The sequence below is a fragment of the Oryzias latipes genome, chromosome 5 (genome assembly GCF_002234675.1).
Source record: "Oryzias latipes chromosome 5, ASM223467v1".
NCBI lineage: Eukaryota > Metazoa > Chordata > Actinopteri > Beloniformes > Adrianichthyidae > Oryzias > Oryzias latipes.
Window position 1 is genome coordinate 14,731,676 of NC_019863.2, and position 20,418 is coordinate 14,752,093.

The 20,418-nt window shown below is 39.6% G+C and overlaps 2 protein-coding genes across 8 annotated transcripts in view; one reads left to right on the forward strand and one right to left on the reverse strand.

The window, feature by feature from the left end:
- Positions 1–12,175, forward strand: part of LOC101168113 (ankyrin repeat and SAM domain-containing protein 1A) — a 29,764-nt gene extending 17,589 nt beyond the window's left edge. For 2 of the 6 annotated variants that reach the window (XM_011475017.3, XM_020703256.2), the window contains 8 exons: positions 1,196–1,333; positions 1,496–1,567; positions 1,754–1,837; positions 1,950–2,087; positions 2,177–2,353; positions 5,389–5,487; positions 6,222–6,319; positions 7,970–12,175. In XM_011475017.3, coding sequence (XP_011473319.1) covers positions 1,196–1,333; positions 1,496–1,567; positions 1,754–1,837; positions 1,950–2,087; positions 2,177–2,353; positions 5,389–5,487; positions 6,222–6,319; positions 7,970–8,003 — 840 coding nt within the window. In that variant the 3' untranslated portion in view covers positions 8,004–12,175. Of the gene's footprint in view, positions 1–1,195; positions 1,334–1,495; positions 1,568–1,753; positions 1,838–1,949; positions 2,088–2,176; positions 2,354–5,388; positions 5,488–6,221; positions 6,761–7,969 lie in introns of all 6 variants that reach the window. The other 4 variants (XR_002290222.2, XR_002290223.2, XM_011475020.3 and 1 more) reach the window with 4 other exon arrangements.
- A 223-nt stretch (positions 12,176–12,398) lies between these two features.
- Positions 12,399–20,059, reverse strand: tcp11 (t-complex 11). 2 transcript variants are annotated; one of them, XM_004068952.4, is made up of 10 exons: positions 19,845–20,059; positions 19,046–19,136; positions 18,815–18,944; positions 18,618–18,726; positions 16,790–17,010; positions 16,462–16,598; positions 14,415–14,596; positions 13,828–14,009; positions 12,855–13,027; positions 12,399–12,648 (listed from the first exon to the last, which is right to left on the reverse strand). In XM_004068952.4, the coding sequence occupies exons 2-10, from the start codon at positions 19,122–19,124 to the stop codon at positions 12,416–12,418; spliced, it is 1,446 nt and encodes a 481-aa protein (XP_004069000.1). In that variant the 5' UTR covers positions 19,125–19,136; positions 19,845–20,059; the 3' UTR covers positions 12,399–12,415. The 2 variants fall into 2 exon arrangements, with proteins under 2 accessions (XP_004069000.1, XP_011473324.1); XM_011475022.3 differs by having other exon boundaries at positions 18,618–18,738; positions 19,845–20,057.
- Positions 20,060–20,418: the final 359 nt, after the last annotated feature.

Sequence of the window (20,418 nt, forward strand, 5' to 3'; positions counted from 1 at the left end):
AGTTTATATAGAATGTTCTATTAAATGCCTATGTTTTGCAATTAACAACATGTTTTCTCTAAGATGGTTTGTTCTCAAATTAAAAGTGAAATTTTGAGAAAAAAATTAAAAAATGACAAATTAGCAACTATTTTCATTCAGACCCTAAAAGAATTAGAAATACAGGAATATGGCATAGACTCAACAATCTGGTCTGTCACCGTTTTGGCTTCAATCAAACTAGCTTTAAAGGTCACTCGCAAAAATTTGCTCACAAAAAATGAATCAGAGAGAAGACATATTTGGCAAATTTGCTCATTCTTTTATACAAGTTTAATATGTCAGCAAACATAAAGGCAAAATACACATTAGAAATAGGAATTCCGGTAAGACTTTTAGAAAAATGTTGGATGCTGTTTGCTATATGCTGTGAGCTGTCACAGCCCAGTGACATATTACCCCCAAAGTGTGCCAAATTGGCTGAACTCCTTTAAGTCCAGTTATATAACAATATGTAAACTAATACATCAAAAGACGGGATAAACTCATCTGTCAAAAACACATGGAAAAAAATTCTAATATAAAGTCACTTCCTATGCATGAGGGTTTTTCTTTGGGATTATTTTCCTTCTACGCAATAAAAAATAAAAAAAATGAAGTACTGCATTACTGCCCTTCCCTAAAGCCGCTGTTGATCTTCTCTGATGTCATCAATTTAGTTTAGCCTTGCTGAACACTGTGTTTTTCTGTGGGAAAACGGACCAAGAATAACTCTGATCAAATTTGACCATTTACTAAAGGTCAGGCTGAGACTCTAGCAGTCAAGCTGGGATGCTGAGCGTCTGACTCACTGAGGTCAGAGACAAAACACAGAGGAACTTCCACAAAAACAGGCAGCGTTACACAGCTTATGAGAGTTTGACACAATTAATCAATACTATACCATTAAAACCTTAGTGTGTGAATACTATATACATTTTGTTGTGACGCGTGATTTATAACAAAACTAAGCACTTCTCATGCTGGCCTGAAGGCCTAACATGCATGAATATTTATAAGTCTCAAAAATGAGTCTCCAAAAAGTGCTGAGCAAACAGAGCTCACACTAATACAGAGCAGTCAGGGATACTTTACAGACATTTATAGTTGTAAGTCAGCGGTTACAGATGTAAGTATGTGACAATTTTGTTTGAGTTTGTCCTTTTGACCTGTGCAGGACAGACACGGCGATCGACACAAAGAGTCTAGATCGAACTTTCGGTTGACAAACCACTCTGCCACATACGCTACAGTTTCCGCCTGGCATCACCAGCCTGAGAAACTCATCCTGGACTCCTGCGGCTATGAGGCAACAGTAAGATACTGTTTTCACATGCATAACTTTATCAGATTTCCGTGCTGGTTGTTTTGTTTTAATGACTGCATTTTTTTGTACTAAAACAAGGGTTTTGCACACAAGGTTTCAATGTGAGTAAGAACACAATGGTGAGAAATGGATTTTTGTTTTTCCTTTTAGTATCTAGGATCATTGATAATCAGGGATCTGCGAGGGATCGAGTCCACTCAAGATGCTTGTGCTAAAATTAGGGTACGTACCTCTGAATGTATGAATCTTATTGACCTTAAAAAAAAAGAGACGGATTCAACTTAGCTACACTTTCTGGTAAATCAAAAGTGATCTTTAAAGGAAAAGGTTACAGAGCAAGAACAAGCCCGTAATTCAAAAATGAACACAATTTTACACGTTTTAGTTGTATCGCCATGTCTATTCCAGAAATCAAAGGATTCAAAAAAGGGTCCAGTGGTCATACTGTCCATTACCTATCGAGGCGTCAAGTTTATTGATGCAGCCACAAAGGTACGTCAAATTTATGGAGTTTGCATGTATAAAATGATGTGTTCAACCAGGATATTAGTTATGGTGTGGCTGCTTTATGCCCCAACACTCCTTTTCCTGCTGTCTCCATCAGACCATAGTTGCAGAGCATGAGATCAGGAACATTTCATGTGCTGCTCAAGACCCAGATGACCTCTGCACTTTTGCATACATCACCAAGGATCAGAAGAGTGGTCACCATTTCTGCCACGTCTTCAGCACTGTGGAAGTGGTGGGTGAAGTAACTTTTGTCCACTTTGATCAAGCCAAACCCTTGCTGCTGGTTGTTTTAGCCACAAATCTCTCTTTCTCCATGCCCAGACCCAGACCTATGAGATTATCTTAACACTGGGACAAGCATTTGAGGTGGCCTACCAAATGGCGGTTCAGTCCAGGGCAAGACAATATGTGCCCCCATCATCTCAAGGCTCCGAATTTGTAGAAACTAAAGCCAGCCGTCCAATGTCTCAGTCCTGGAGCAGCATGCGAAGATCAGCGGTGAGTATCTGTGAAATGCAGTGAAGGTTTGAGCACTGAATTGCTAAAGTGTTTGTAAAAAAAACACAAATGGCAGACAGAAGGAGTTATAATTCAGGAAAGTACATTGACCACCAAACCAACTCTTGCTTAAACCTCAATGGACAATCTACAAAGAAACATTTCCTCTGTGTGTGTGTGTGAGTATTTGTGTGTGTGGTAGTAAAAAAAAGATGAGTGATTACTTTGCTTCCAGCTTGCTCCACAGCTCTAAGAGTTGCTCCAGTCAGGGGTGATTTTCCATTTCTGCATATGTGAAAGTGATGAATGAGAAGTTTAATTTGCTGCTTACAGGCAGATGATTGATTTCTTCTGGGAGTTTTGTGGGGGGATCAGCCCTCCTGGTTGGACCCACCCGCTGCATTAAGTGTTCACGTAGACTGTCGGTGACACATTGATGTATTGACCTCTCAGGGGGAATATAATAAGTATTAAGTGATTGCCGTCACCTGAGCGGGCTGCACCACTGAGGGTTTGAATACTGCTGGACAGCATGCTCATGCAGATTCACAAATCATTTTGCTTTACCACCCGTCACTAAGGATAATATATGAAGAGATCACAGAGATGCATAATGAGCTTGACTTGGTGTTTGAGTGAAATGAGAGGAGGATGGATTTCTGTAATCTGCAATTTGCTTTCATGAGTTTTTATTGCTTAAAAAAGTGTTGAGTCATGAAAAAGACCAAGTCTTTGAATCCATCAGGTCAGAACATAAAAATCAACGGCTTCTCAGCTTTGAAAATGCTGCAAATACACCTTGATGCATTAACTTGATGTTTTCTTTGGACTTAAAGATTATTTTTAATTATATAAATCTGCAAAAGAGCTAAATACATGAATTGCTCCCTATTAAGTAAGGGGTTAGGTAGCTGTCAAAATTATTTAATTAACTCAACGAAAAGCCACTTGGAAGTGTGTGCGTTAACACACTGCAAGAAAGAGAAGACATTACTTCAGAATAAGAACAAAAGAAGAACTGTTGCCTTACATCCATCTCCTTATGAGAGAAAGTATGAGAGCAGGCATCTCCAAAGCCTGGCTCGTCGAACAAATGGGACCCCTGTTCAAATGTCCTTCTTGATTGAATTACCTTTTAAGTCTTTGTAAAAGTGTGGCAACAACTTGTGGCTACTCACACTTCAGAAAAGAAGAACAGATTTATTCATTTCTGTGATCAAAATCACTTTTGAATGAGAAAACCATTTGTGTTATTTTCCTGTTCACGTGATTGAAATAAGTTTACAGTGAGCATTTACTAGTGAATAAAGTGCAACATTTTATATGAACCCAAATTTAATGTTGACAGAAGATTTATATCCAGACAGACTGTTTCTTTATTTTATTTCTGGTCTTTACAGCAATGTTGGTAAAAAATAAAAAATAGTTAAAAAAAATATCAAGATGGGCTTATGTTTTATGTGAAGAAATGAGAAGTATCCCATTGCAAAAATACATTCAGTAAACAGTTAATTTGCATTTAAGACTGCAGACAGACTTGTCAACCCTCACACATTTTCCCCTCGCTAAATCTGGCCCTCTAAAAGGTTTAGACACTCCTGCATCCTTCTGAAAAGTTACAAACAACTCTAATAACTACAACTCTGACCTTTCACACCACGAGGCAGTTGAGGTAAAAAGAACAAATAAGTGTTCAGGGGTTGCAAGTTAAAGTTTGTTTTACTGAAAAGAGCATCACTGCCTTTTTGCTCAAACCAAAAGCTGTAACCAGCTTAACTTGCCTGAATTTTCTTTTTATTGCAACCCCACATCTGTGGTACACACAGTAAAAGTAGTAAATGGTAGTAAAAGTATCAGTTCAGTGATTTGCCCAATGACATTTCAGCATGTGACCTGATCTTCCCCCTGGCAGTCAACTACACCAACCTGTGCTTCAGTGAATACCCACTGGCCTCAATGAACCAAGCATAATTTGGCTTTGTTTAACAATAGTCTTATAGAACAGGGTTTTTTTTCCTCAAAGAATGTTTTTCCGACACATGACAGCCTCAAACTGAAGGAAACGGTTTTCTCTCAAATTCTCCTGAAGGAGATAGTCACTATCTGTTGAGGGCTTTCTTATCCAATTACAGGTCTATGCATATTTTCTCACACGGCAGGTCAGCAGATTTCTTCTATACCAACTTGACAAAAAACGAAAGCTTAGAGGAGAAAAACAAACAAACAAATCAGCTCCTACAACAGCAGATGATCCATGCAGCATTCATAAAAGCAAAAAGAGCCCATGTAATCCTTGTATTTCTCCATGACACACTTACTTTTTGTTGTGAAGTAATTAGAAAAGGCTGTTATGGTGATGACTAAGTGTGCTTGTCAAATGTAATAACATCTTGGGTAATTTTGGCAGGATTGCAATTGCAGATGACCTGAAAAAGACAGAAGGGCTGCAGAGATACAAAGCAGCCGAACTGTGGCACGAAACTACCAAAATTAAATGTAGGTCACCTCGATGAGACGAGAAAACGGCTGATCTGAGGCACAATCATTTAGGAGGAAATCAGTCGTGGAACAAAGAAGGAAATGGTGATACAAAAGAATTTCAAGCAAAAAAACAGACCAATCAAACATTTGCAGAGGAGAAAATTATATTCTGCTTTTTTTTTGTCTCTGTTAACAAGATATGGAAAATAAAACTGTCTCTTATAGACCAACCATTAACGTAAAAGCATGCCTTTAAAAATCAGATACACTCTGCTTCACTCTTTTAAATCTCCATTTCTGCAGAGCCACATAATCAGCATGCCTAGAAGTCCACATCTGCAGCTGCAAAGAACTCAGCTGTTCACAAGTAGAGTCCAGGAAGCAGCCAGAAAAAAATGAAACTGAATTATTTACATTCATTTAGGTCAAAAAAAAAAAAAAAACAAGGGATGAATTGCTGCTACTGGTTTTCATCACTCAGCACCATGAAATGCCTCGTCCTCTTATTTTTAACATGTTTTTGTTCTTGTCTTCTCTGTCGTCCTGCTACCCAGGGTGCACCTCTGCTCGAATGCCGCTGCTGTCACTGTCACACGTGTACTACCCACCGTCCTTCCTTCCTCCCGTTGCACTCTGTTAGCCCCGGAATCCAGGTCCTTCTTTTTCTTTTCCTTTACAGTCACCATGCATCTGCTTCATTTCCTTACACACCGAATCTTACCTCAGTTCTTCCTTCCCTTGTTGCCGGGTTGCGGCTGTACACTTTGACACTTTTTTCCCCTGATATTTTTGACCATAAACATTTTCCCCATCAGTTTCATTTTGCTCATCTTCATTCATAGTTTAGACGTCCTAATTAGCTGGAGCTCTGCGGAGAAACTCATTCAGGAGACAAGGGAGTTTTGCAATGTGAATTATTTTCTGTACTTACTGTTTCAATGAGGCTTCAAACTGTGGTGGCAACACCAAGGGAGCGGAAGTTGCCTTCTGGATGGTTTTAGACTGTTTTTCTGTGTTTCAAGTCAGTGTTTCTCCAATAACAGGGAATTTTTCAGTGACTTTTCTTGTAGGTCTAGATTAACAAATGTAGAAAAACCCCTCTCAGTATAAGTGTCTTGACCTTCTATGCCACTGGTGTTGAATAGATGTCGCTTCTGAACTATGAACGAGCATGTTTTCTGTACTTTTGGTGTACTGAAGAGTATTTCTATTGTCAGTTGTCATCTCCTGAGTGGATTGAGCCCTCAGTGTTTGTGAATTTAACATGATCACTGGACTGTATCTCTCATCCACATGCACATGTGAGAGCTGACGACTTGTCAGTGTGGCGTGATGGCCTCCACTGCCGCACGACTCACGCCCTCCTCCCTCCTTCCCCCCCTGGCAGATCGACCCCCTGGAGATGGACGCAGACATGCAGTCCTTGGGCAGCACCACCTGGCTCTGTGATCACCGGGACTACAGCCGGCGTCCCGTCAGCACCAAGTACGAGACCACCATATTCTGAGGCCGGATCCACACCGCAGTTCCCTCACTGCACCTCTTCGTAGTTTCCTCTCCCCTTGAATCCGGCTCTCTATTTTTCCTCTTTGACACGAGAACACACACTCACACAGATGTACATGCGAGCCCCGTGCCTTCTCACTGTGATGGTAAAGCATCCCTCAGGACTGCCTACTCCTGCACCCTCCTTTGCCCTGCCCAGCAACCCCACATCAACCTCCTACCTGCTGTTGCAAACACCCCCTTGGCCTCCCTGAGCTCCCCCGACACCCCTGGCAGCCTCCTTCGCCTGTTGCTGCTGCAACCAATGATGGAGCTCTGAAACGGATGATCCCGGACTGACCTGCTTTTTCAGCCAAACTTCCTCTTCCTTCTCTTCCTTACAACTTGCATCTGCCTCCAAATCCCAGATAGCTCCCCAAGGTTGCATCTTTATTGTTCTTCCTCTTTTAAGTCATGCTTTCATTTATGTATTTATTATTATATTTTCAACAATTAATATTAAGCATGTTCATTTTTAATGTTTTGCAAGTTTCCAGTAAATTTTAAAAAGACAATATTGTTGCTATAATGCAGAAGGGGTCTGCTTGTTTAAATGTAAAGTGAACAATTTGGCATTTTGAGATATGTTTACTTTTGTTTATCATTACAATTATTTTTTGCAAAAGCTTATGTGGGAAGATTGATAAGAAGTTAAAAAAAGTATTTTTTTCATTTATTCCAACATATTTCCAAGGCCTACACTTTTTAGGAAATTTTGCAGGGGAAACCTAACTTATAAATTGAGATATTGCTGCGCTGTTGTCCATTTTCTAAGCGCAGGCTTTGTTTGCTTGTAAACCAACTTTGAATTTGAATCTTGGACATATTAGTCTGATTTAGTGAGTGAATATGAAATAAACAGCATCGATGTAGTCATGGAAATAGACTATTATTTGGGGCATCACATTTAAAATGTGCCAGATTCAATAGTATGATGAAACCTAATAAACAGCAGCTTTTCCTGTTTGCCGAACAGGGGGAATAATTATTCTTCTCAGGATAAATATATCAACGAGTAATTACCCAAACCATTCGACACACATCATCAAATGCTGCCCCTAAGCTCCAAAGTTATTAAAACGGTTTTACAAACTCCCAGCAACAAGCTAATAAACAAAATTATCAGCCTAATTTTGACAGTCAGTTTTAGTATGTTTTTTTTAATCTCTGTTAAACCAAATGGATTTGAACTCCGCTGCAGAAATCCACTTGTAAAATTTGCATCAGGGGATGTTGATGCTCCATCAGATGTGAGTTTTCCCCGTAAAACAAATCTGCTATTTGAAAGTGCTGCGATCGTCTGAAATTACATGTAATTTCAACAAATCAAAGAAAAAATAGAAGAGGATTTATTTCTTTTGCCTTTTCACTCAAAGGTTTTATTTCTGCTACATCATAGATTATTATGTTAATTAATATGCTTCTTATCAGTGTTCTCACAATGTTCATCGTTGCCATCAACAGACCCCTCTGTCTGACTGAACATCTGTAAATGAAAAAATGTAAAAAAAAAAAAAAAATTTAAATCATTTCATTAGAGTTGTTTTGCTTCAAGACAGTTATGATTTTTTTTTCTTTCTCCATTTGTAGCCTTTCCTGTCTTACCAGGCATCTACCACTGTGAGCCACTTTGGAGAGGATGCTTTGATAGCATGGGATGCAAGATGGACAGTTAGTCTGTGAAAGACAAAACAGCAACATGCAGCCGACAACCAGTTTTTTCTACTCATTTGTAAAGTACTAATAGTAAGACCACAAAAAGTTGATCACCGATGTCTAAACTCGAAGCAGACCGAGGACTGAGAGCTTGTGAATAACACAGGAGGACACCTTTCCTACATTTTATCGAGGACTACCGCCTTACGTCATGACAGTTACCTGTAACTGACCTCCTTCCCCTGCCCTTCCACCAAACAACTGCACGCCTCCGACCTGTTTGTAAGAGACATTAGAAAACACTAAAAAAAGACTTCACTTCTGATTTTTTAGAATATTAAATTGACTGTGACTGGCTGGGAAGACGTTTGTCCAGTGATGGTACAGGTTTGTCAGGATGAGTCTTTGGTCTGGCCTTGTTCTGCCCAGTGCCTGTCAGCATTAATGGTAGCACCAAGAGCCTGCAAGTCAAAGAATCCCAGAACTTCTCCATTTAAAAGAAAAAAAAAGTGAGGAAAAGCACTGTGTTGAGAATATAGCACTATCCCTTTTAAAACGTTGTTTTCGTACAGTGAAAGTAGGATTTAGTGAGTTTTGTGATACTTTTTGATAGGCAAGGCCAAACTAAACCCCTCTGGAAGAACTGATCATAAAGAGTCCCGCTATTTTTGAGAACTTGAGGCAAAAAACAGGGAACGAAAATCATAGTAGACTACAAAGATAATCAAATAAAGCATACTAACAAAAGCTTCCATAGGTCAATTCATTTGTAACTTCCACTTCATGATGACTTCTCTCCAATCTAGTGTATTGATGACCCCCCCCCCCCCCCTCCCCGAACCTTTTTCTGACATTGCATCACTTTATGAATACACTGGTAGGTATCCATGTCACTGTAATGTAGAATTTCTACACGTGAAGTTTGTCACTTGAAAATAAATGGTGGTGAAAAACTTAATTCCACCACACCAAAAGAGCCAAATCTAAATGTCGTTCTGGTTTGATGGAATGGATTTGTTATGCTGGGATTATGCCACAATTTTTTTATAGTATTTTCTTCTGCACTGTGACTGAAAATGTGCTTGTGGAGTCGACACAAATCGGCGTCCTCCTGCGTGTGCCGACCCACTATGTGTGCTGTTTGCATTGTTCGTGTCTGTCCCCATTGAAGTTTGGACTGTTACATCGCTGGCCTCTGTCCTTGCTTCTGTGTGCTGCTGGAGAGGCGGGGATTGAGCCCCTCTCCAAAGGCAGTGTGTCTGAGGGGCCGACTGTTTAGATGTGGCCGCTCCATGTGTGGTACTGTGGCTGTGTCATTGCCACTCTGTTCTGACTGTTTTTGTTAGCTTCCAATGATGGTGCATGTTGGCAGCGTTTCTGTGTTTTGTCCCCTCTGATGCACTCGGCCTGAGCAGTCTTTGTATGCACTGTTGCGGCACCTAGACTCCTCTCACTCATCTTCCATTTGCTTTTTTTCTTCATGTTCCCCTTTCTGTTTACACGCAAATGCCGTAATTCACTCTCATCCTTCCATGTCACCCCAAAGTTGTTGTCTGGTTCTTCCATTTTGTGTGTTACCAGGACAACCTGCTCCAGTATGTATGCTTAATTAAAAAAAAAGGGCATTACACTTTATTGAACAGTTATTTGGAGCAAGTTTTGGTGGTATGATGCGGTGCCATGTGCATGATGCAAATGTTTTTAACGGCGGTTGTTTTCCTCGTGTAGCTCGCCCCAGCGTTCAAGCTTCCGGATACCAAGCTGTGAGTTGAAGGGGAGCAGCCGATGCAAGTGTGTTTGGGTGGGTTGAGTAAATATTGAGCAGAGCTCTGCGAAAGCAGAAGCGGGAGAAACAGAGAGGTAAGGTAAGGTGCAGCCGGCACTATTTAGGTTTCACTGCGTAAAAGCTCTCGCACCTCCACTGCCCCTGAAACGACCCAGACTCTGAGAAAAGGTCAACCAAAATGGGCCACGTGTATTTCCTGTGAATTTTTGATCTTGCCATGTAGGTTTAATTAATGTAGAGCACTGTCATCCATTAAATATATCGACCATTTATTGGGATTTTTCTCATTAAGGGCAAAGACAGCTAGTGGGATTTATTGAAGGCTGAGAAAATAAAACATATACATATAATAAAATAAAAAAGACTGTACCAGCATACATCACTTTGCCTATGGTTGTGAACATGTTATGGTTTATCACTAAAAAGTGATACTGTCTCAATTTTTAAAGCAATATTATAGTTATGACACTAAATAGTAAGAAAAAAATAGAAAAAGAGTCCCTCTGGAGTTCTGTTGTCAGTTTGGATTTTCTTTATATAACCCGGTTATCAAAAAAAAACCATCACAGCAGCTGTTAGAAATGAAAAATGACAGAAGAACATTGGGAATAATTGTACAGTTGTATATTCAATGATTCCCCTGCTGAAAGAATTGGTGGGTGGTGGAACTTGTAGTCTAAACAAACGATTAGCCCTGTTATTGTCTCTCACTTGCTTTATCGGCTTCAGAGTTGAGCATCTGACTGCTTGCTGTTCTTTACAAACACACACACCAGTCTATCTCTGTCAGTTTCACCATCACCCCCAGAGTCATGCTTGATTTATGCTTGGAAATAACAGCTTAAAAAAAGGTAGAGGTACCACAAAAGAATCTTACCTTTGTGCTCCTTATGATTTGTCACAGTGTTGCTATTTTCTTTATTTCACAATTTGCCGTTTTTATTTTGTTTTCTCTCTCCTGTGCTAAACTATCTGGATTAAAGTGTGTATTTTTGACTGAAATCTTTTGGGACAAATTGAAAATACATTTGAAAACTAATCAAATGCCCGAAAACTATCAAAAAGGGCTGCTCTGCTCTAAGACATTTATCAACTTTTTTGACTTTTCCCAGTAACGTCTGATTAGTCCTTTTTGGACTAAAGTGTCAGAGTTGGAGATCATAGACAGTTTAAATTTTTTTTCATTGCATGTGATGACTCACTGTGTGGATACAATCCCTCAAACTAACATTATATTACTCCCTTAGAAGTGCTTTTTATAGCTCCAGGTGTCCACCAGTATGTATTTAATTTGAAATGATGCAGAAATACTTGCTAACAGACGTAACCATTGAACTTTTTTGACTTGTGTTAGATGATCCAACAGAGTGAACCTCTGTTCACTAAACTGACAGAAAAAGGGAATCATCTTCATATGGATACTTCAAATTGGGTTATTTCAAAATTTTATATATATATATACATATATATATACATATAAATATATACTGCATCCTATTTTTGTATGTATACTAATAAATATTTAAAATGAAATGTAAGCCAGTAAAATGCTACAATCAGACTAATATTGCAGCAAAAACACTGCAAACAAAGCAAAGTTGAGCATCAGTTCTCTGTGGTGGATAAACCAACAAGAGCTTAAGTTTTTTAAATTCTTTTCATACTGAATGAAAATTGCTTCCGTAATAATATGGTAACCATTTGCCTGTTATCTGCATTGTGAAAATGAGTATCAATAAATATGCCTCAAAGAAATGTTCCTTGAGACAAAATAATTGGATTATATTAATATGGATTTCCAAGGATTTTCAGATGTTTGAAGTGAGAAATCAGCTACAAATCGTTTTTTCTTTTTTTTCTCAACCCATTGTTGGTCTGTTCTGTATAGTTGTCATTCCATCTCTAAACAAGTTTTTCTTCAATTCTTGATGCTTCTATTTTCAAAGGTTCTCTGTAATGTTTGAGTGTAAAACCTGAAAATGAATCCCATTGATTTTTGTTTGCAAATGAAACACAGCTGTGTTCATCATCCCCTTGTAACGCAAATAACAGTATCAAAACACATATATATTTATTTTATTTACATCTTTGGTAGTTTTGAAAGCTCAAACAAAAAAAAAGTGCATTTCATCTTTTTGTAAACCAGCATAAACCATAAAGACACCCAGCTACATTTGAAAGCATTATACAAAGTCAAATTTACAAAGCCACAGCACCCCCCCCCCCCCCCCCAACATTACATTGTTTGGTTCTCACTAAATGTGACTGTTTCTTTCTACTGCAGTCTTAGTTTGTTTTGTGTACACAGATTTGTGATGTACATGTGCTATAATAAATATTCAGTAACTGCCTTATACTTTCATGAAGACTTTTCCAATCGTGACATCAAAGAAAGTATTCTGTTTCTGGAGACTGTAAATGTCAATTAAACAACAGAAGGACTAAAAGTTCAGCTGCCTCTTTTCATATTTGGAGTCTGATAACTGAGCAGTTTCACTTTAACCACCTCTAAGTAACTGTTTTTACAATCGATATTGATCCATTTAATGCAGCCTATGTGTTCAAGTCACACTAATGTTTTTTTCTGGGTCATGTTAGCGAGAGTCCTCCCCGGTTTCAGCCTCTCCTGGCAGCAGCAACAGCTTCCTGAGGATGGGAGCGTAGAAGGGACCGAATACTGCTCTGTTGAAGTGGATGATTCGCCCAAAGGCCGTTCCCAGTTCTGCTAGCTCAGCACTCAGAAGCCCGAGGGGAAAAGACAGCTCTGGACTCCTTTTAGCCGGGCCACCCTGCAGCACAGCCAGGAGGAAGCCCTGAACCCTTTCCCCTACATTAAAAAGGAGAGAGAGATGGAGACAAGTTCATGTCTTTCAGCAGCTTACGATGGAAATGTATGATCATGAGGAAGGTTAGTCCTCACATTATAAAAGAAAAAAAAAAAATGCTACATTTCTTCTTCTTTTTTAAAATTAGAACATCTTAATTTTCTGCAGCACAGATGAGCTTAACTACAAAAACCAATAGACGTCTGACCGATAAGTGTGCGAACAGGATTGTTGTGCCTCCACAGGTCTGATATCTGTCCTCTCAGCAGATCCTGGCTCTCCTGAGGCAGCGCTCTTGCTCCGTGGGTGCTCACAGCTTCAGTCACCTCCTGCAGTACTTTCTCCCCGACTCCCAGCAAGTCCGTCTTCAGGTCAGCTTCCCTGGAGCAGCAAAATCTACCATCAGACCAATTCTGCCTACTAAGGCTTAGTTTATGCCAACGTAGTGACAAGTGTCCAGTGTCATGCTTTAAATGAAAGAGGCACAAAGAGATCGGCGAGGCATGAAGTTATTCGATTCAAAGTGAAAAACAAAATTACTTTAGTTGGTAAATGCAATCACAGTAATCGAACTCTTTTTGCTGCTCTGACAGTCAGTTGCACACTGTTGTTCATTATTTTGCAGGAATTTCATTTTCGCAGAGCCATTTGCAGCATAGAACCATCCCTCTTTACCAAATTAGGTTGTTTTTTTTAATGGTAAAAAATGACTCAGACAATGTCTTTTGTAAAAGACCTCTAAGATGTTGCTGCGACTTTTAATGGGCTTCAATCTTAAAAACTGCAGTGCTCGTGTTAGTGTTGCATTTCTAATCCAGTTTAGTTTAATTTTCCAACTCCTATTCTTAAACCAGAATGGAAATAGAAACCACACACAAGTTAATGCATGTCGGGTTCAGGGCCTTTATGCATATTTGCTTACTTCGGAGTATTTTACTCCATAGACATTTAGATTACCAAATGAATAATAGAAGAAGCTTAGCTTGGATTTAATTGCATGTTGGCAGGCCTTGAACACACTTATCATGACAAGTCTCTCCTGAGCAGAAAGAATGAGGTTAGCTGGATCCTTCCTGACAAGCTAGCTGCCTCCTGTCACCTCCGCTGGTGTCCCTCTCAAGCAGCACTGGTTCTCCGTGACAGCCAGTACATGCATCAGTGTGCCCACCCCCCCCTCTTACCTGGTGTGACTGCCCTCCAGCAGGGCAGTGACAGACTGCCTGAGTTTACCTACAAACCCTTCCGGGAAAGGCACAGAGCCCTGAAGCAGAGTGCAGGTCAAGAGCAGCACAGACGCTTCAAGGACCAGCAGCTGGAGCCGCTGGCTCAAAAGGTCCACACGTGCTCGGTCCATCAACACAGTCTGCAGGAGGAAGACAAAAACCCGTCTTTAGGAAGGTCAACCTCTGGATTTTAACGGGAAAGATAAGATCTTATAAAGGAAACAATTGAAATATGAAGCTATAGTGAAGGAAAATAGGTTGATATTTATCTTCGACTCATTTCTTTCATTGAACAGATGCAAGCAAGAAATGTATGGATAAAAACTCAGCAAAATATCAACTTCTGTTTGATTTCATGTGACTTTGTCAAGCTGATGCATGTGATAAAAAGATCTGCAGCTGCTGCTCCACTGGAGCTCTAATCGGTTGTACATGAACTTTAACATCCAGTAAGGTGGGGAGTCGAGCATCGCGCCACCCAGTGTTCCACACCCAAGCCTTTTGCAGGGTGTGGACAGGTGTAATTTTTCCAGGCAACTGCTGACCTCAGGGTATTTCTGGTCCTGCGGGTCCCAGCGGAGCAGACGCATGTAAGCCCGGTTAAGAACTCCAGTGGGACTGAGGATACCCTGGTTGTCTGTGATGGGACAGTCAGGTGGAGCTGTGAACGCCGACGCCTCTTCTGACGCTGCGGCTGTCAGCCAAGCGGTGGTGTTTTCTAAAGAAGCTAAGATTTAAAAGAGAATTATAAAAGCAGTCCCAGATAAATACACATGATAAGTGACAGACCCACGATATAGTTGAACTATTCACTATATTTGAGAACTGGACTGAGAGATCCTTCAACCCCTCCAAATCTTGCTCTGCTACCTTTTTTAATATGTTCTTGATAATCATCAGTTTTATTCTGTAGTGCAAGTTATTCAAGTTATAAATTGACCAATGAGATGCATCAATAAACATAAGTGGTCTCACATCAAAAGTTCAAAACGTTTCATTGACAGATTCTCCCAAAGTGGTGTAGGCTTCCAACAAGCTCACTCTTGATTGGTGATAGTGGTTGCCATAGAAATGTTGAGTCAGACCGACTTGGACCAATCACTGCTTACTGGCGTGTTGTGAAAAAATGGCAACTGCAGTGACTTCATATTGTTGGAGCCGGGAGCAAGTCATTTTTTATGGGTGACTCCTTCAGGCCAGTTCTCTTATACAGTCAATGGGATGAACTAATTGTGCAGCTTTATGAAGTAGACATAGACTTTATTTTTAATATTAGGGAACAATAAAAGGTGATAAAACATTGTCATCAGAGCAGAAAATACATATAAATTATTTGTTACTTCATTAATGTGATTAATTTTTAAATTCTGCATTTTGATACTGACATATGGAAGCTATAAACTTGTTTTTTTGTGCCTGTTCTCTCATGATAATGATATATATTATCACATATAAAACAAGAAAACACGTTTTTTTCCTCAACAAATTTAGTTATAATGAGATGATAAAGAATAAACTTTTTTCGTATTTTTTTTTAAATTCCCAGCAAAACAAACCAGTTTGTCAGAGAAAATGTCAAACACCAGAAGAGCTGATCCATTTATTATTGATAACTTTAATTGTAGTCTAACTCAGGCAGATCTTGTTGGTCATAAACAACGTCCGAATCAGTCATTGTCATTTAAGAAGAAGGTCTGCCCGGCTGCAGCTGCGCAGGCGGCTGCAGTTCAGTAATTCTGCGGTGGTTGTCAATTTCATCGCTGACCAAATGAGAGGAGCGGGCCGTCTACACGGTTACAGACTACCGGTAATGCACGAGAGGTGCATGTACATGTCTCTATTCTGAGAAAACTAGTTTTTCTCGTGGTGACTAGATCGTAGATGATATCATGAGAAAATGAGGGGAAAAACAGAAAGACGGATGTTGTAATCATGAGAGAATGGTGTTATTAAAAGAAATTGGGTGAAATAAAGCAAAGTAGACCGTAGCGGCTGCAGTATTGACATGAGTCTACCAGTAACTCATTCTTTTCATAAAGGAAAACGATGAGCCTAAGTTTATCCACAAATTTCCGATGTTCAAATTTTGCCTGTAGTACATCAATGTTCAGGCAACCATGCAAACAAAAACACCCATTTTACTGGTCTTCATGGGTCTCAGCCGTTAAATCCAGCAAATGATTAAGATAAAAGAAAACACTGTTTCTCTCCAAATTAATTTGCAACTGTAAAGTCTAAGTGCTTCTGGGTTTAAAAACAAGACCAGGTCTGCTGTTATAAAGTCGAAATTGGATGTTGAGCGTGCCAGCAAACAGGACGGCATCAGCGGCACGAGCCTCTGCTGTGCCAGCGGTTTTCATTAGTCAGCTCTCCTCAGACAGCCTGAGTCAGAGTTCAGCGGCAGGCTGAATGGAAGGACGAAAACAGGAGGAAAAGAGATTTAGAGTGACAGGGGTCAAAACTGTGTTTAACTAGAATCCTGAAAAATGTAATTACCAGCACATACAGTCACTCATAGCATCTACCCCTTTAACCCGTTTTGCATCAGGGGGGCTGCAGGCTTCAGCACACTGGGGTAAAATCTTTCATCACCTGGCTGCTTGTCCAGGATTTGCTGGAATTTGGCCCTTTCATACTGCACAGCCTGCTGCATGAGGTGAGGCCTGAGGCTCTGGATGGTGAAGTTGATCATGTCAGTTTTCATCAGGCCCAAGACATGGAAAATGCCCCTAAAAGGAAGGAATCCATCGTTTTATTGCACACGACAATCAGCCACATGTACCGCAGCATTCAAAGCTGATGACAGCAGGCATTTCAAGAGGTGGTTTGCATAAAACAGTTATCAATAGCGCTTTTAAAGGAGGGCAGTTGGCTGCACACTCTGTAAATATTGCATGAGATAGCAGTCACCATCTCTTACCTCAGGAGCTCCACGGGGCCCTCAAGGTCCTGCAGAGCCCTGACCTCTGGGTCACGCACAGGAGCACACAGAGACGCCATCGTGTGAATGATGAATTCTGCCAGTCTGTGGAGGTCCAGGGCATTGTGTTCGACCTGCTGCCGGATCAGCTCCATGTCTAACACCTCATCCAGCTGAGCCCGCAGCCTGATGTGACCAGGCAGGAGCAGCGAGCCAAGCACCTGACGGGAAACAAGGCTTTGCTTAAGTTTCTGATCTGACATTTCACTGTGCTGTTTTCCCCTCCACAAAAGCTTCTCTGACCCTTTCAAGCTTATAACATCACACCATTTCATGACTCCCTCTGCACCACCTAACCTCCAGTTTCTGTCACAGAAACAAAATCCTCTCAGGATGATGCTGCCTTAGCCATGTCTGACTGTAAAAGCCTGACCTCCTGGAGTTTTGACTGAAAGAGGTCTGAAAATAACTCAGACAAATCACAGAGAGATTTTCTAATTCTGTCCGTCTAAAAGAGAGCTGCAACCACAGATTCATCTACACTGGAGGGATCATCTCTGATGTCAGCAAAAGGATTTCCACGCAGAGAAAATAAAGCCTGAAGCACAAAAACATCGTTTTTCAGTGCTCACCTGAAAAAAGTTAACCAAAACTGCAACTGGGTGGGACAAAAAGAGATACCCAAAATAATACAAACATTTGAGCTCAAATCAAATCAAAGCAACCATTTTAACCCCCAGACCCACCCTTCTGAGTTGTTTTGAAAAGAAAATCCAATGATCCCTGAAGGCAGACAGTAAATATGTATTTTTTTAACATATATAGTAAATGGGAAAGTGCTACTCATTGACTGTATAGAAGAAGTGGACTGAGTGACCCCTCCCCCCTCGCCTTCCAAACAGGAAGTACCCTCTGGTCCCAGACAGCCCAAATCCCATAGATTTCTATAGAGAAATAAACAGCTATTACTCACTCATTAGATTTGTCAGAATAACCATTCTTGCTCTTCTACCTTTTTTTAAACTTGTTCTTGCTAATCCTTATTTTTTTTCACAATATTTTTTTTAAGTGCAAGTTATTCAAGTTACAGACTGGCCAATCACATGCCTCAATATGTGGACGCACATCGAATGTTCAAAACATTTGATTGACAGATTCTCCAGAGCTCGCTTTCAAGTGGTAGAGGTGTGGTCTTTCAACAAGCTCTCCCCTGATTGGTGCGAGTTGTTGCCATAGAAACTTAGACTCAGCCTGACTCAGACCAATCACTGCTTGCTGATTTCATCTGGCGATTGATTTAACTTCATTCTGTGAGCCATTAGTTTATTAAACAGTCAGTGTGACGTTTTGCAACCTGTGGTCTTTTGAGGACATTTGGTCCTTCCTAGTTTGTGTAAAATTCACTAGTGAGAGGTAGTGACAAGCTCAATGGATAAAGTCTATTATAATCATAAGAAATCTTTTTATCTATTTATTTTGGTGTGTTGGTTATTTATTGTAACAAAGACCTTTGTTTTAGGTATTTAGTTGGACCAAAAAGCCATATTTTTAAACTAAGTCACCTTACGTTACAGACATTCACACAAAAACTATTTTGTAAAAGATGTAGCTATATTTCAGCCTAAAATGTCCTTTTTAAACACAAAAAGTTTTTAACTCGAATCATCAGCGAGGATATAGATGATTTTTTTTTCTGTTTTTAATGATATATTATTTATTATATAATTTAAGGTTCAACTTATTTAACACCACACGGATAAAAATACTGGATATATTTTGACGTTTTCTGTTTAACGAAAAATGACAGCAGATCTTTTCATGGACTCACACTTTTGACCTCCTGCAGAAGAACAACTGCATGGTTGTAGTTCGGAGGCTGGCGGTTCAGCTCTTCCTGGAGACTGTCCCAAAAAGCCCGGTGAACAATCTCCTTTACTCTGCCCTCAAGATAACAGATAGAAAAACAATTGGTTTTCTTTTTCCCTTTGGATGTAAAAACCAAAAACACATTGGATTTTTTCTTGCCTATTGTTGGGATCGCTCCTTGGTTCAAAGCAGAAGTCTCCATTCACCACTATCTCATGAGCAAGGCTCAAGTTGGAAACACAATTTTCCAGCTCCATTAAACTGGATAATGAGGTGGTGGGTGGACTTCCTGACACCACAGACGGAGAGAGAACACATGCACAGATAATTAAAATCAGCTCAGTGATAATAATTCTGTTAAAGCAATGCAGCCGGAATAAAGCCTCAAACCTGTAGGTGACTCAATTCTTTCCAGACAGGGGAGGTCAGCTGGAGCGTCACTGGAGGCTTCTGCTCTCTGATTTGACATTTCTGAAAGAGTCTGTGACAACAGATGTTCTAATTAACCGTCCACTCTATTGCAAAATTATTCTTTTTTTTTTTTTTACCAAAACATAATTGCAAATATTCCAAACTTTCTTTTGAGTTTTGCAGCTTCACCAGCAATGAACTTAAAATAAACAAAACAAAAGGTCAGCTCGCCAAAAATCTTTTGTAACCTTTTCATTATGAAGATATTAGATTTGAGATTTTTCAGCAAAAAGCATTCATCAATCAAAACAGCTTCTCAGTAAATGTTACGTGATGACGTAACTTGTCTACTCGAAACGTGCGCCCCGTAGTGGGGAAAAATACATTTTACATCATAGTTGGGCCATAAATCACTATTCACATTTTCATCTTTAGTGCACAAAAAAAATCTGTCTTCGATGAAGATTTGTTATTATTTAAATCTAATTGTTTTTAGATATTTTTTTAGATAAAAAAACAGGGATTTTTAACATATATGTTTTAACTGTGAAAAATACATTTAAATTCCTACTTAATACTGTCTTACATTTGCTAGAGAATTATTTTTCATTTGCAGTATTGTAAAGCTTTAAAATGAGAAGATAATAATTAAAAGGGGCGGTCATGGCTGTATTTTGTAAAAAAAAAAAAAAAAAAAAAAAAAAAAAAAAAAAAGACAAAGAAAAAGAAAGAAACAATATCTTATTTGGAATAAATATAAGAATAGTGCTCAACTTACCCAGAGTCTGGATTTAGGAGAATGACTTCCCTTGCTAAGGAGAAAAATGCATCAAATTGAAAATTAAACCAGAGACTGACTTTCAAACAACCAAGTTAGCATTTGAACGTAACTCAAAAGGGGGAAGAAAATCTGGTTCAAGTTCAAACCTGGGCTAAACCATTTAACTTAGCGTGAAGGGGGATAATGTGCATTGCTTATTACATTTACAGGAGTAATGACCAACAAAATATGCACAAAAATACTTACTGAACCTACAAAAGCCGAATTTTGAACAAACCTATAAGTAATACTTAGAAAATTATTTCAAAACTCTCCTAAAATAATATTTTGTGGTGTCGTCCATTCTCAAATCATAACAATGGGCGTGGCTGACAAGTTATTTCCTGGTTGTCAAACAGAAACCAGCGTTCATTGTGGTTTAGAAGCGTAGATGTTTCTTTTAACTGTTGGATGAACCGCTCACCTGTGAAAAGGTACAAATGTCAACCTCCAACAAAACAAACGTGCAATTGACACATTCAGGCTTGAGCAAACAGGGGAGCAAATTGGAATATTCCACCAATGGAAACGA

What these genes read in the sequence shown, in the direction of transcription:
- tcp11 (XM_011475022.3), bottom strand. Translation starts at nt 19,124, where the DNA reads ATGTCAAATCAGAGAGCAGAAGCCTCCAGTGACGCTCCAGCTGACCTC. An exon ending in TTCTGCAGGAGGTCAAAAGT is followed by an intron (nt 17,011 to 18,617) that starts GTGAGTCCATGA and finishes GTTTCCCGTCAG; the next exon opens with GTGCTTGGCTCGCTGCTCCT. An exon ending in TCCTGTTCGCACACTTATCG is followed by an intron (nt 12,649 to 12,854) that starts GTCAGACGTCTA and finishes TTTTTAATGTAG; the next exon opens with GGGAAAGGGTTCAGGGCTTC.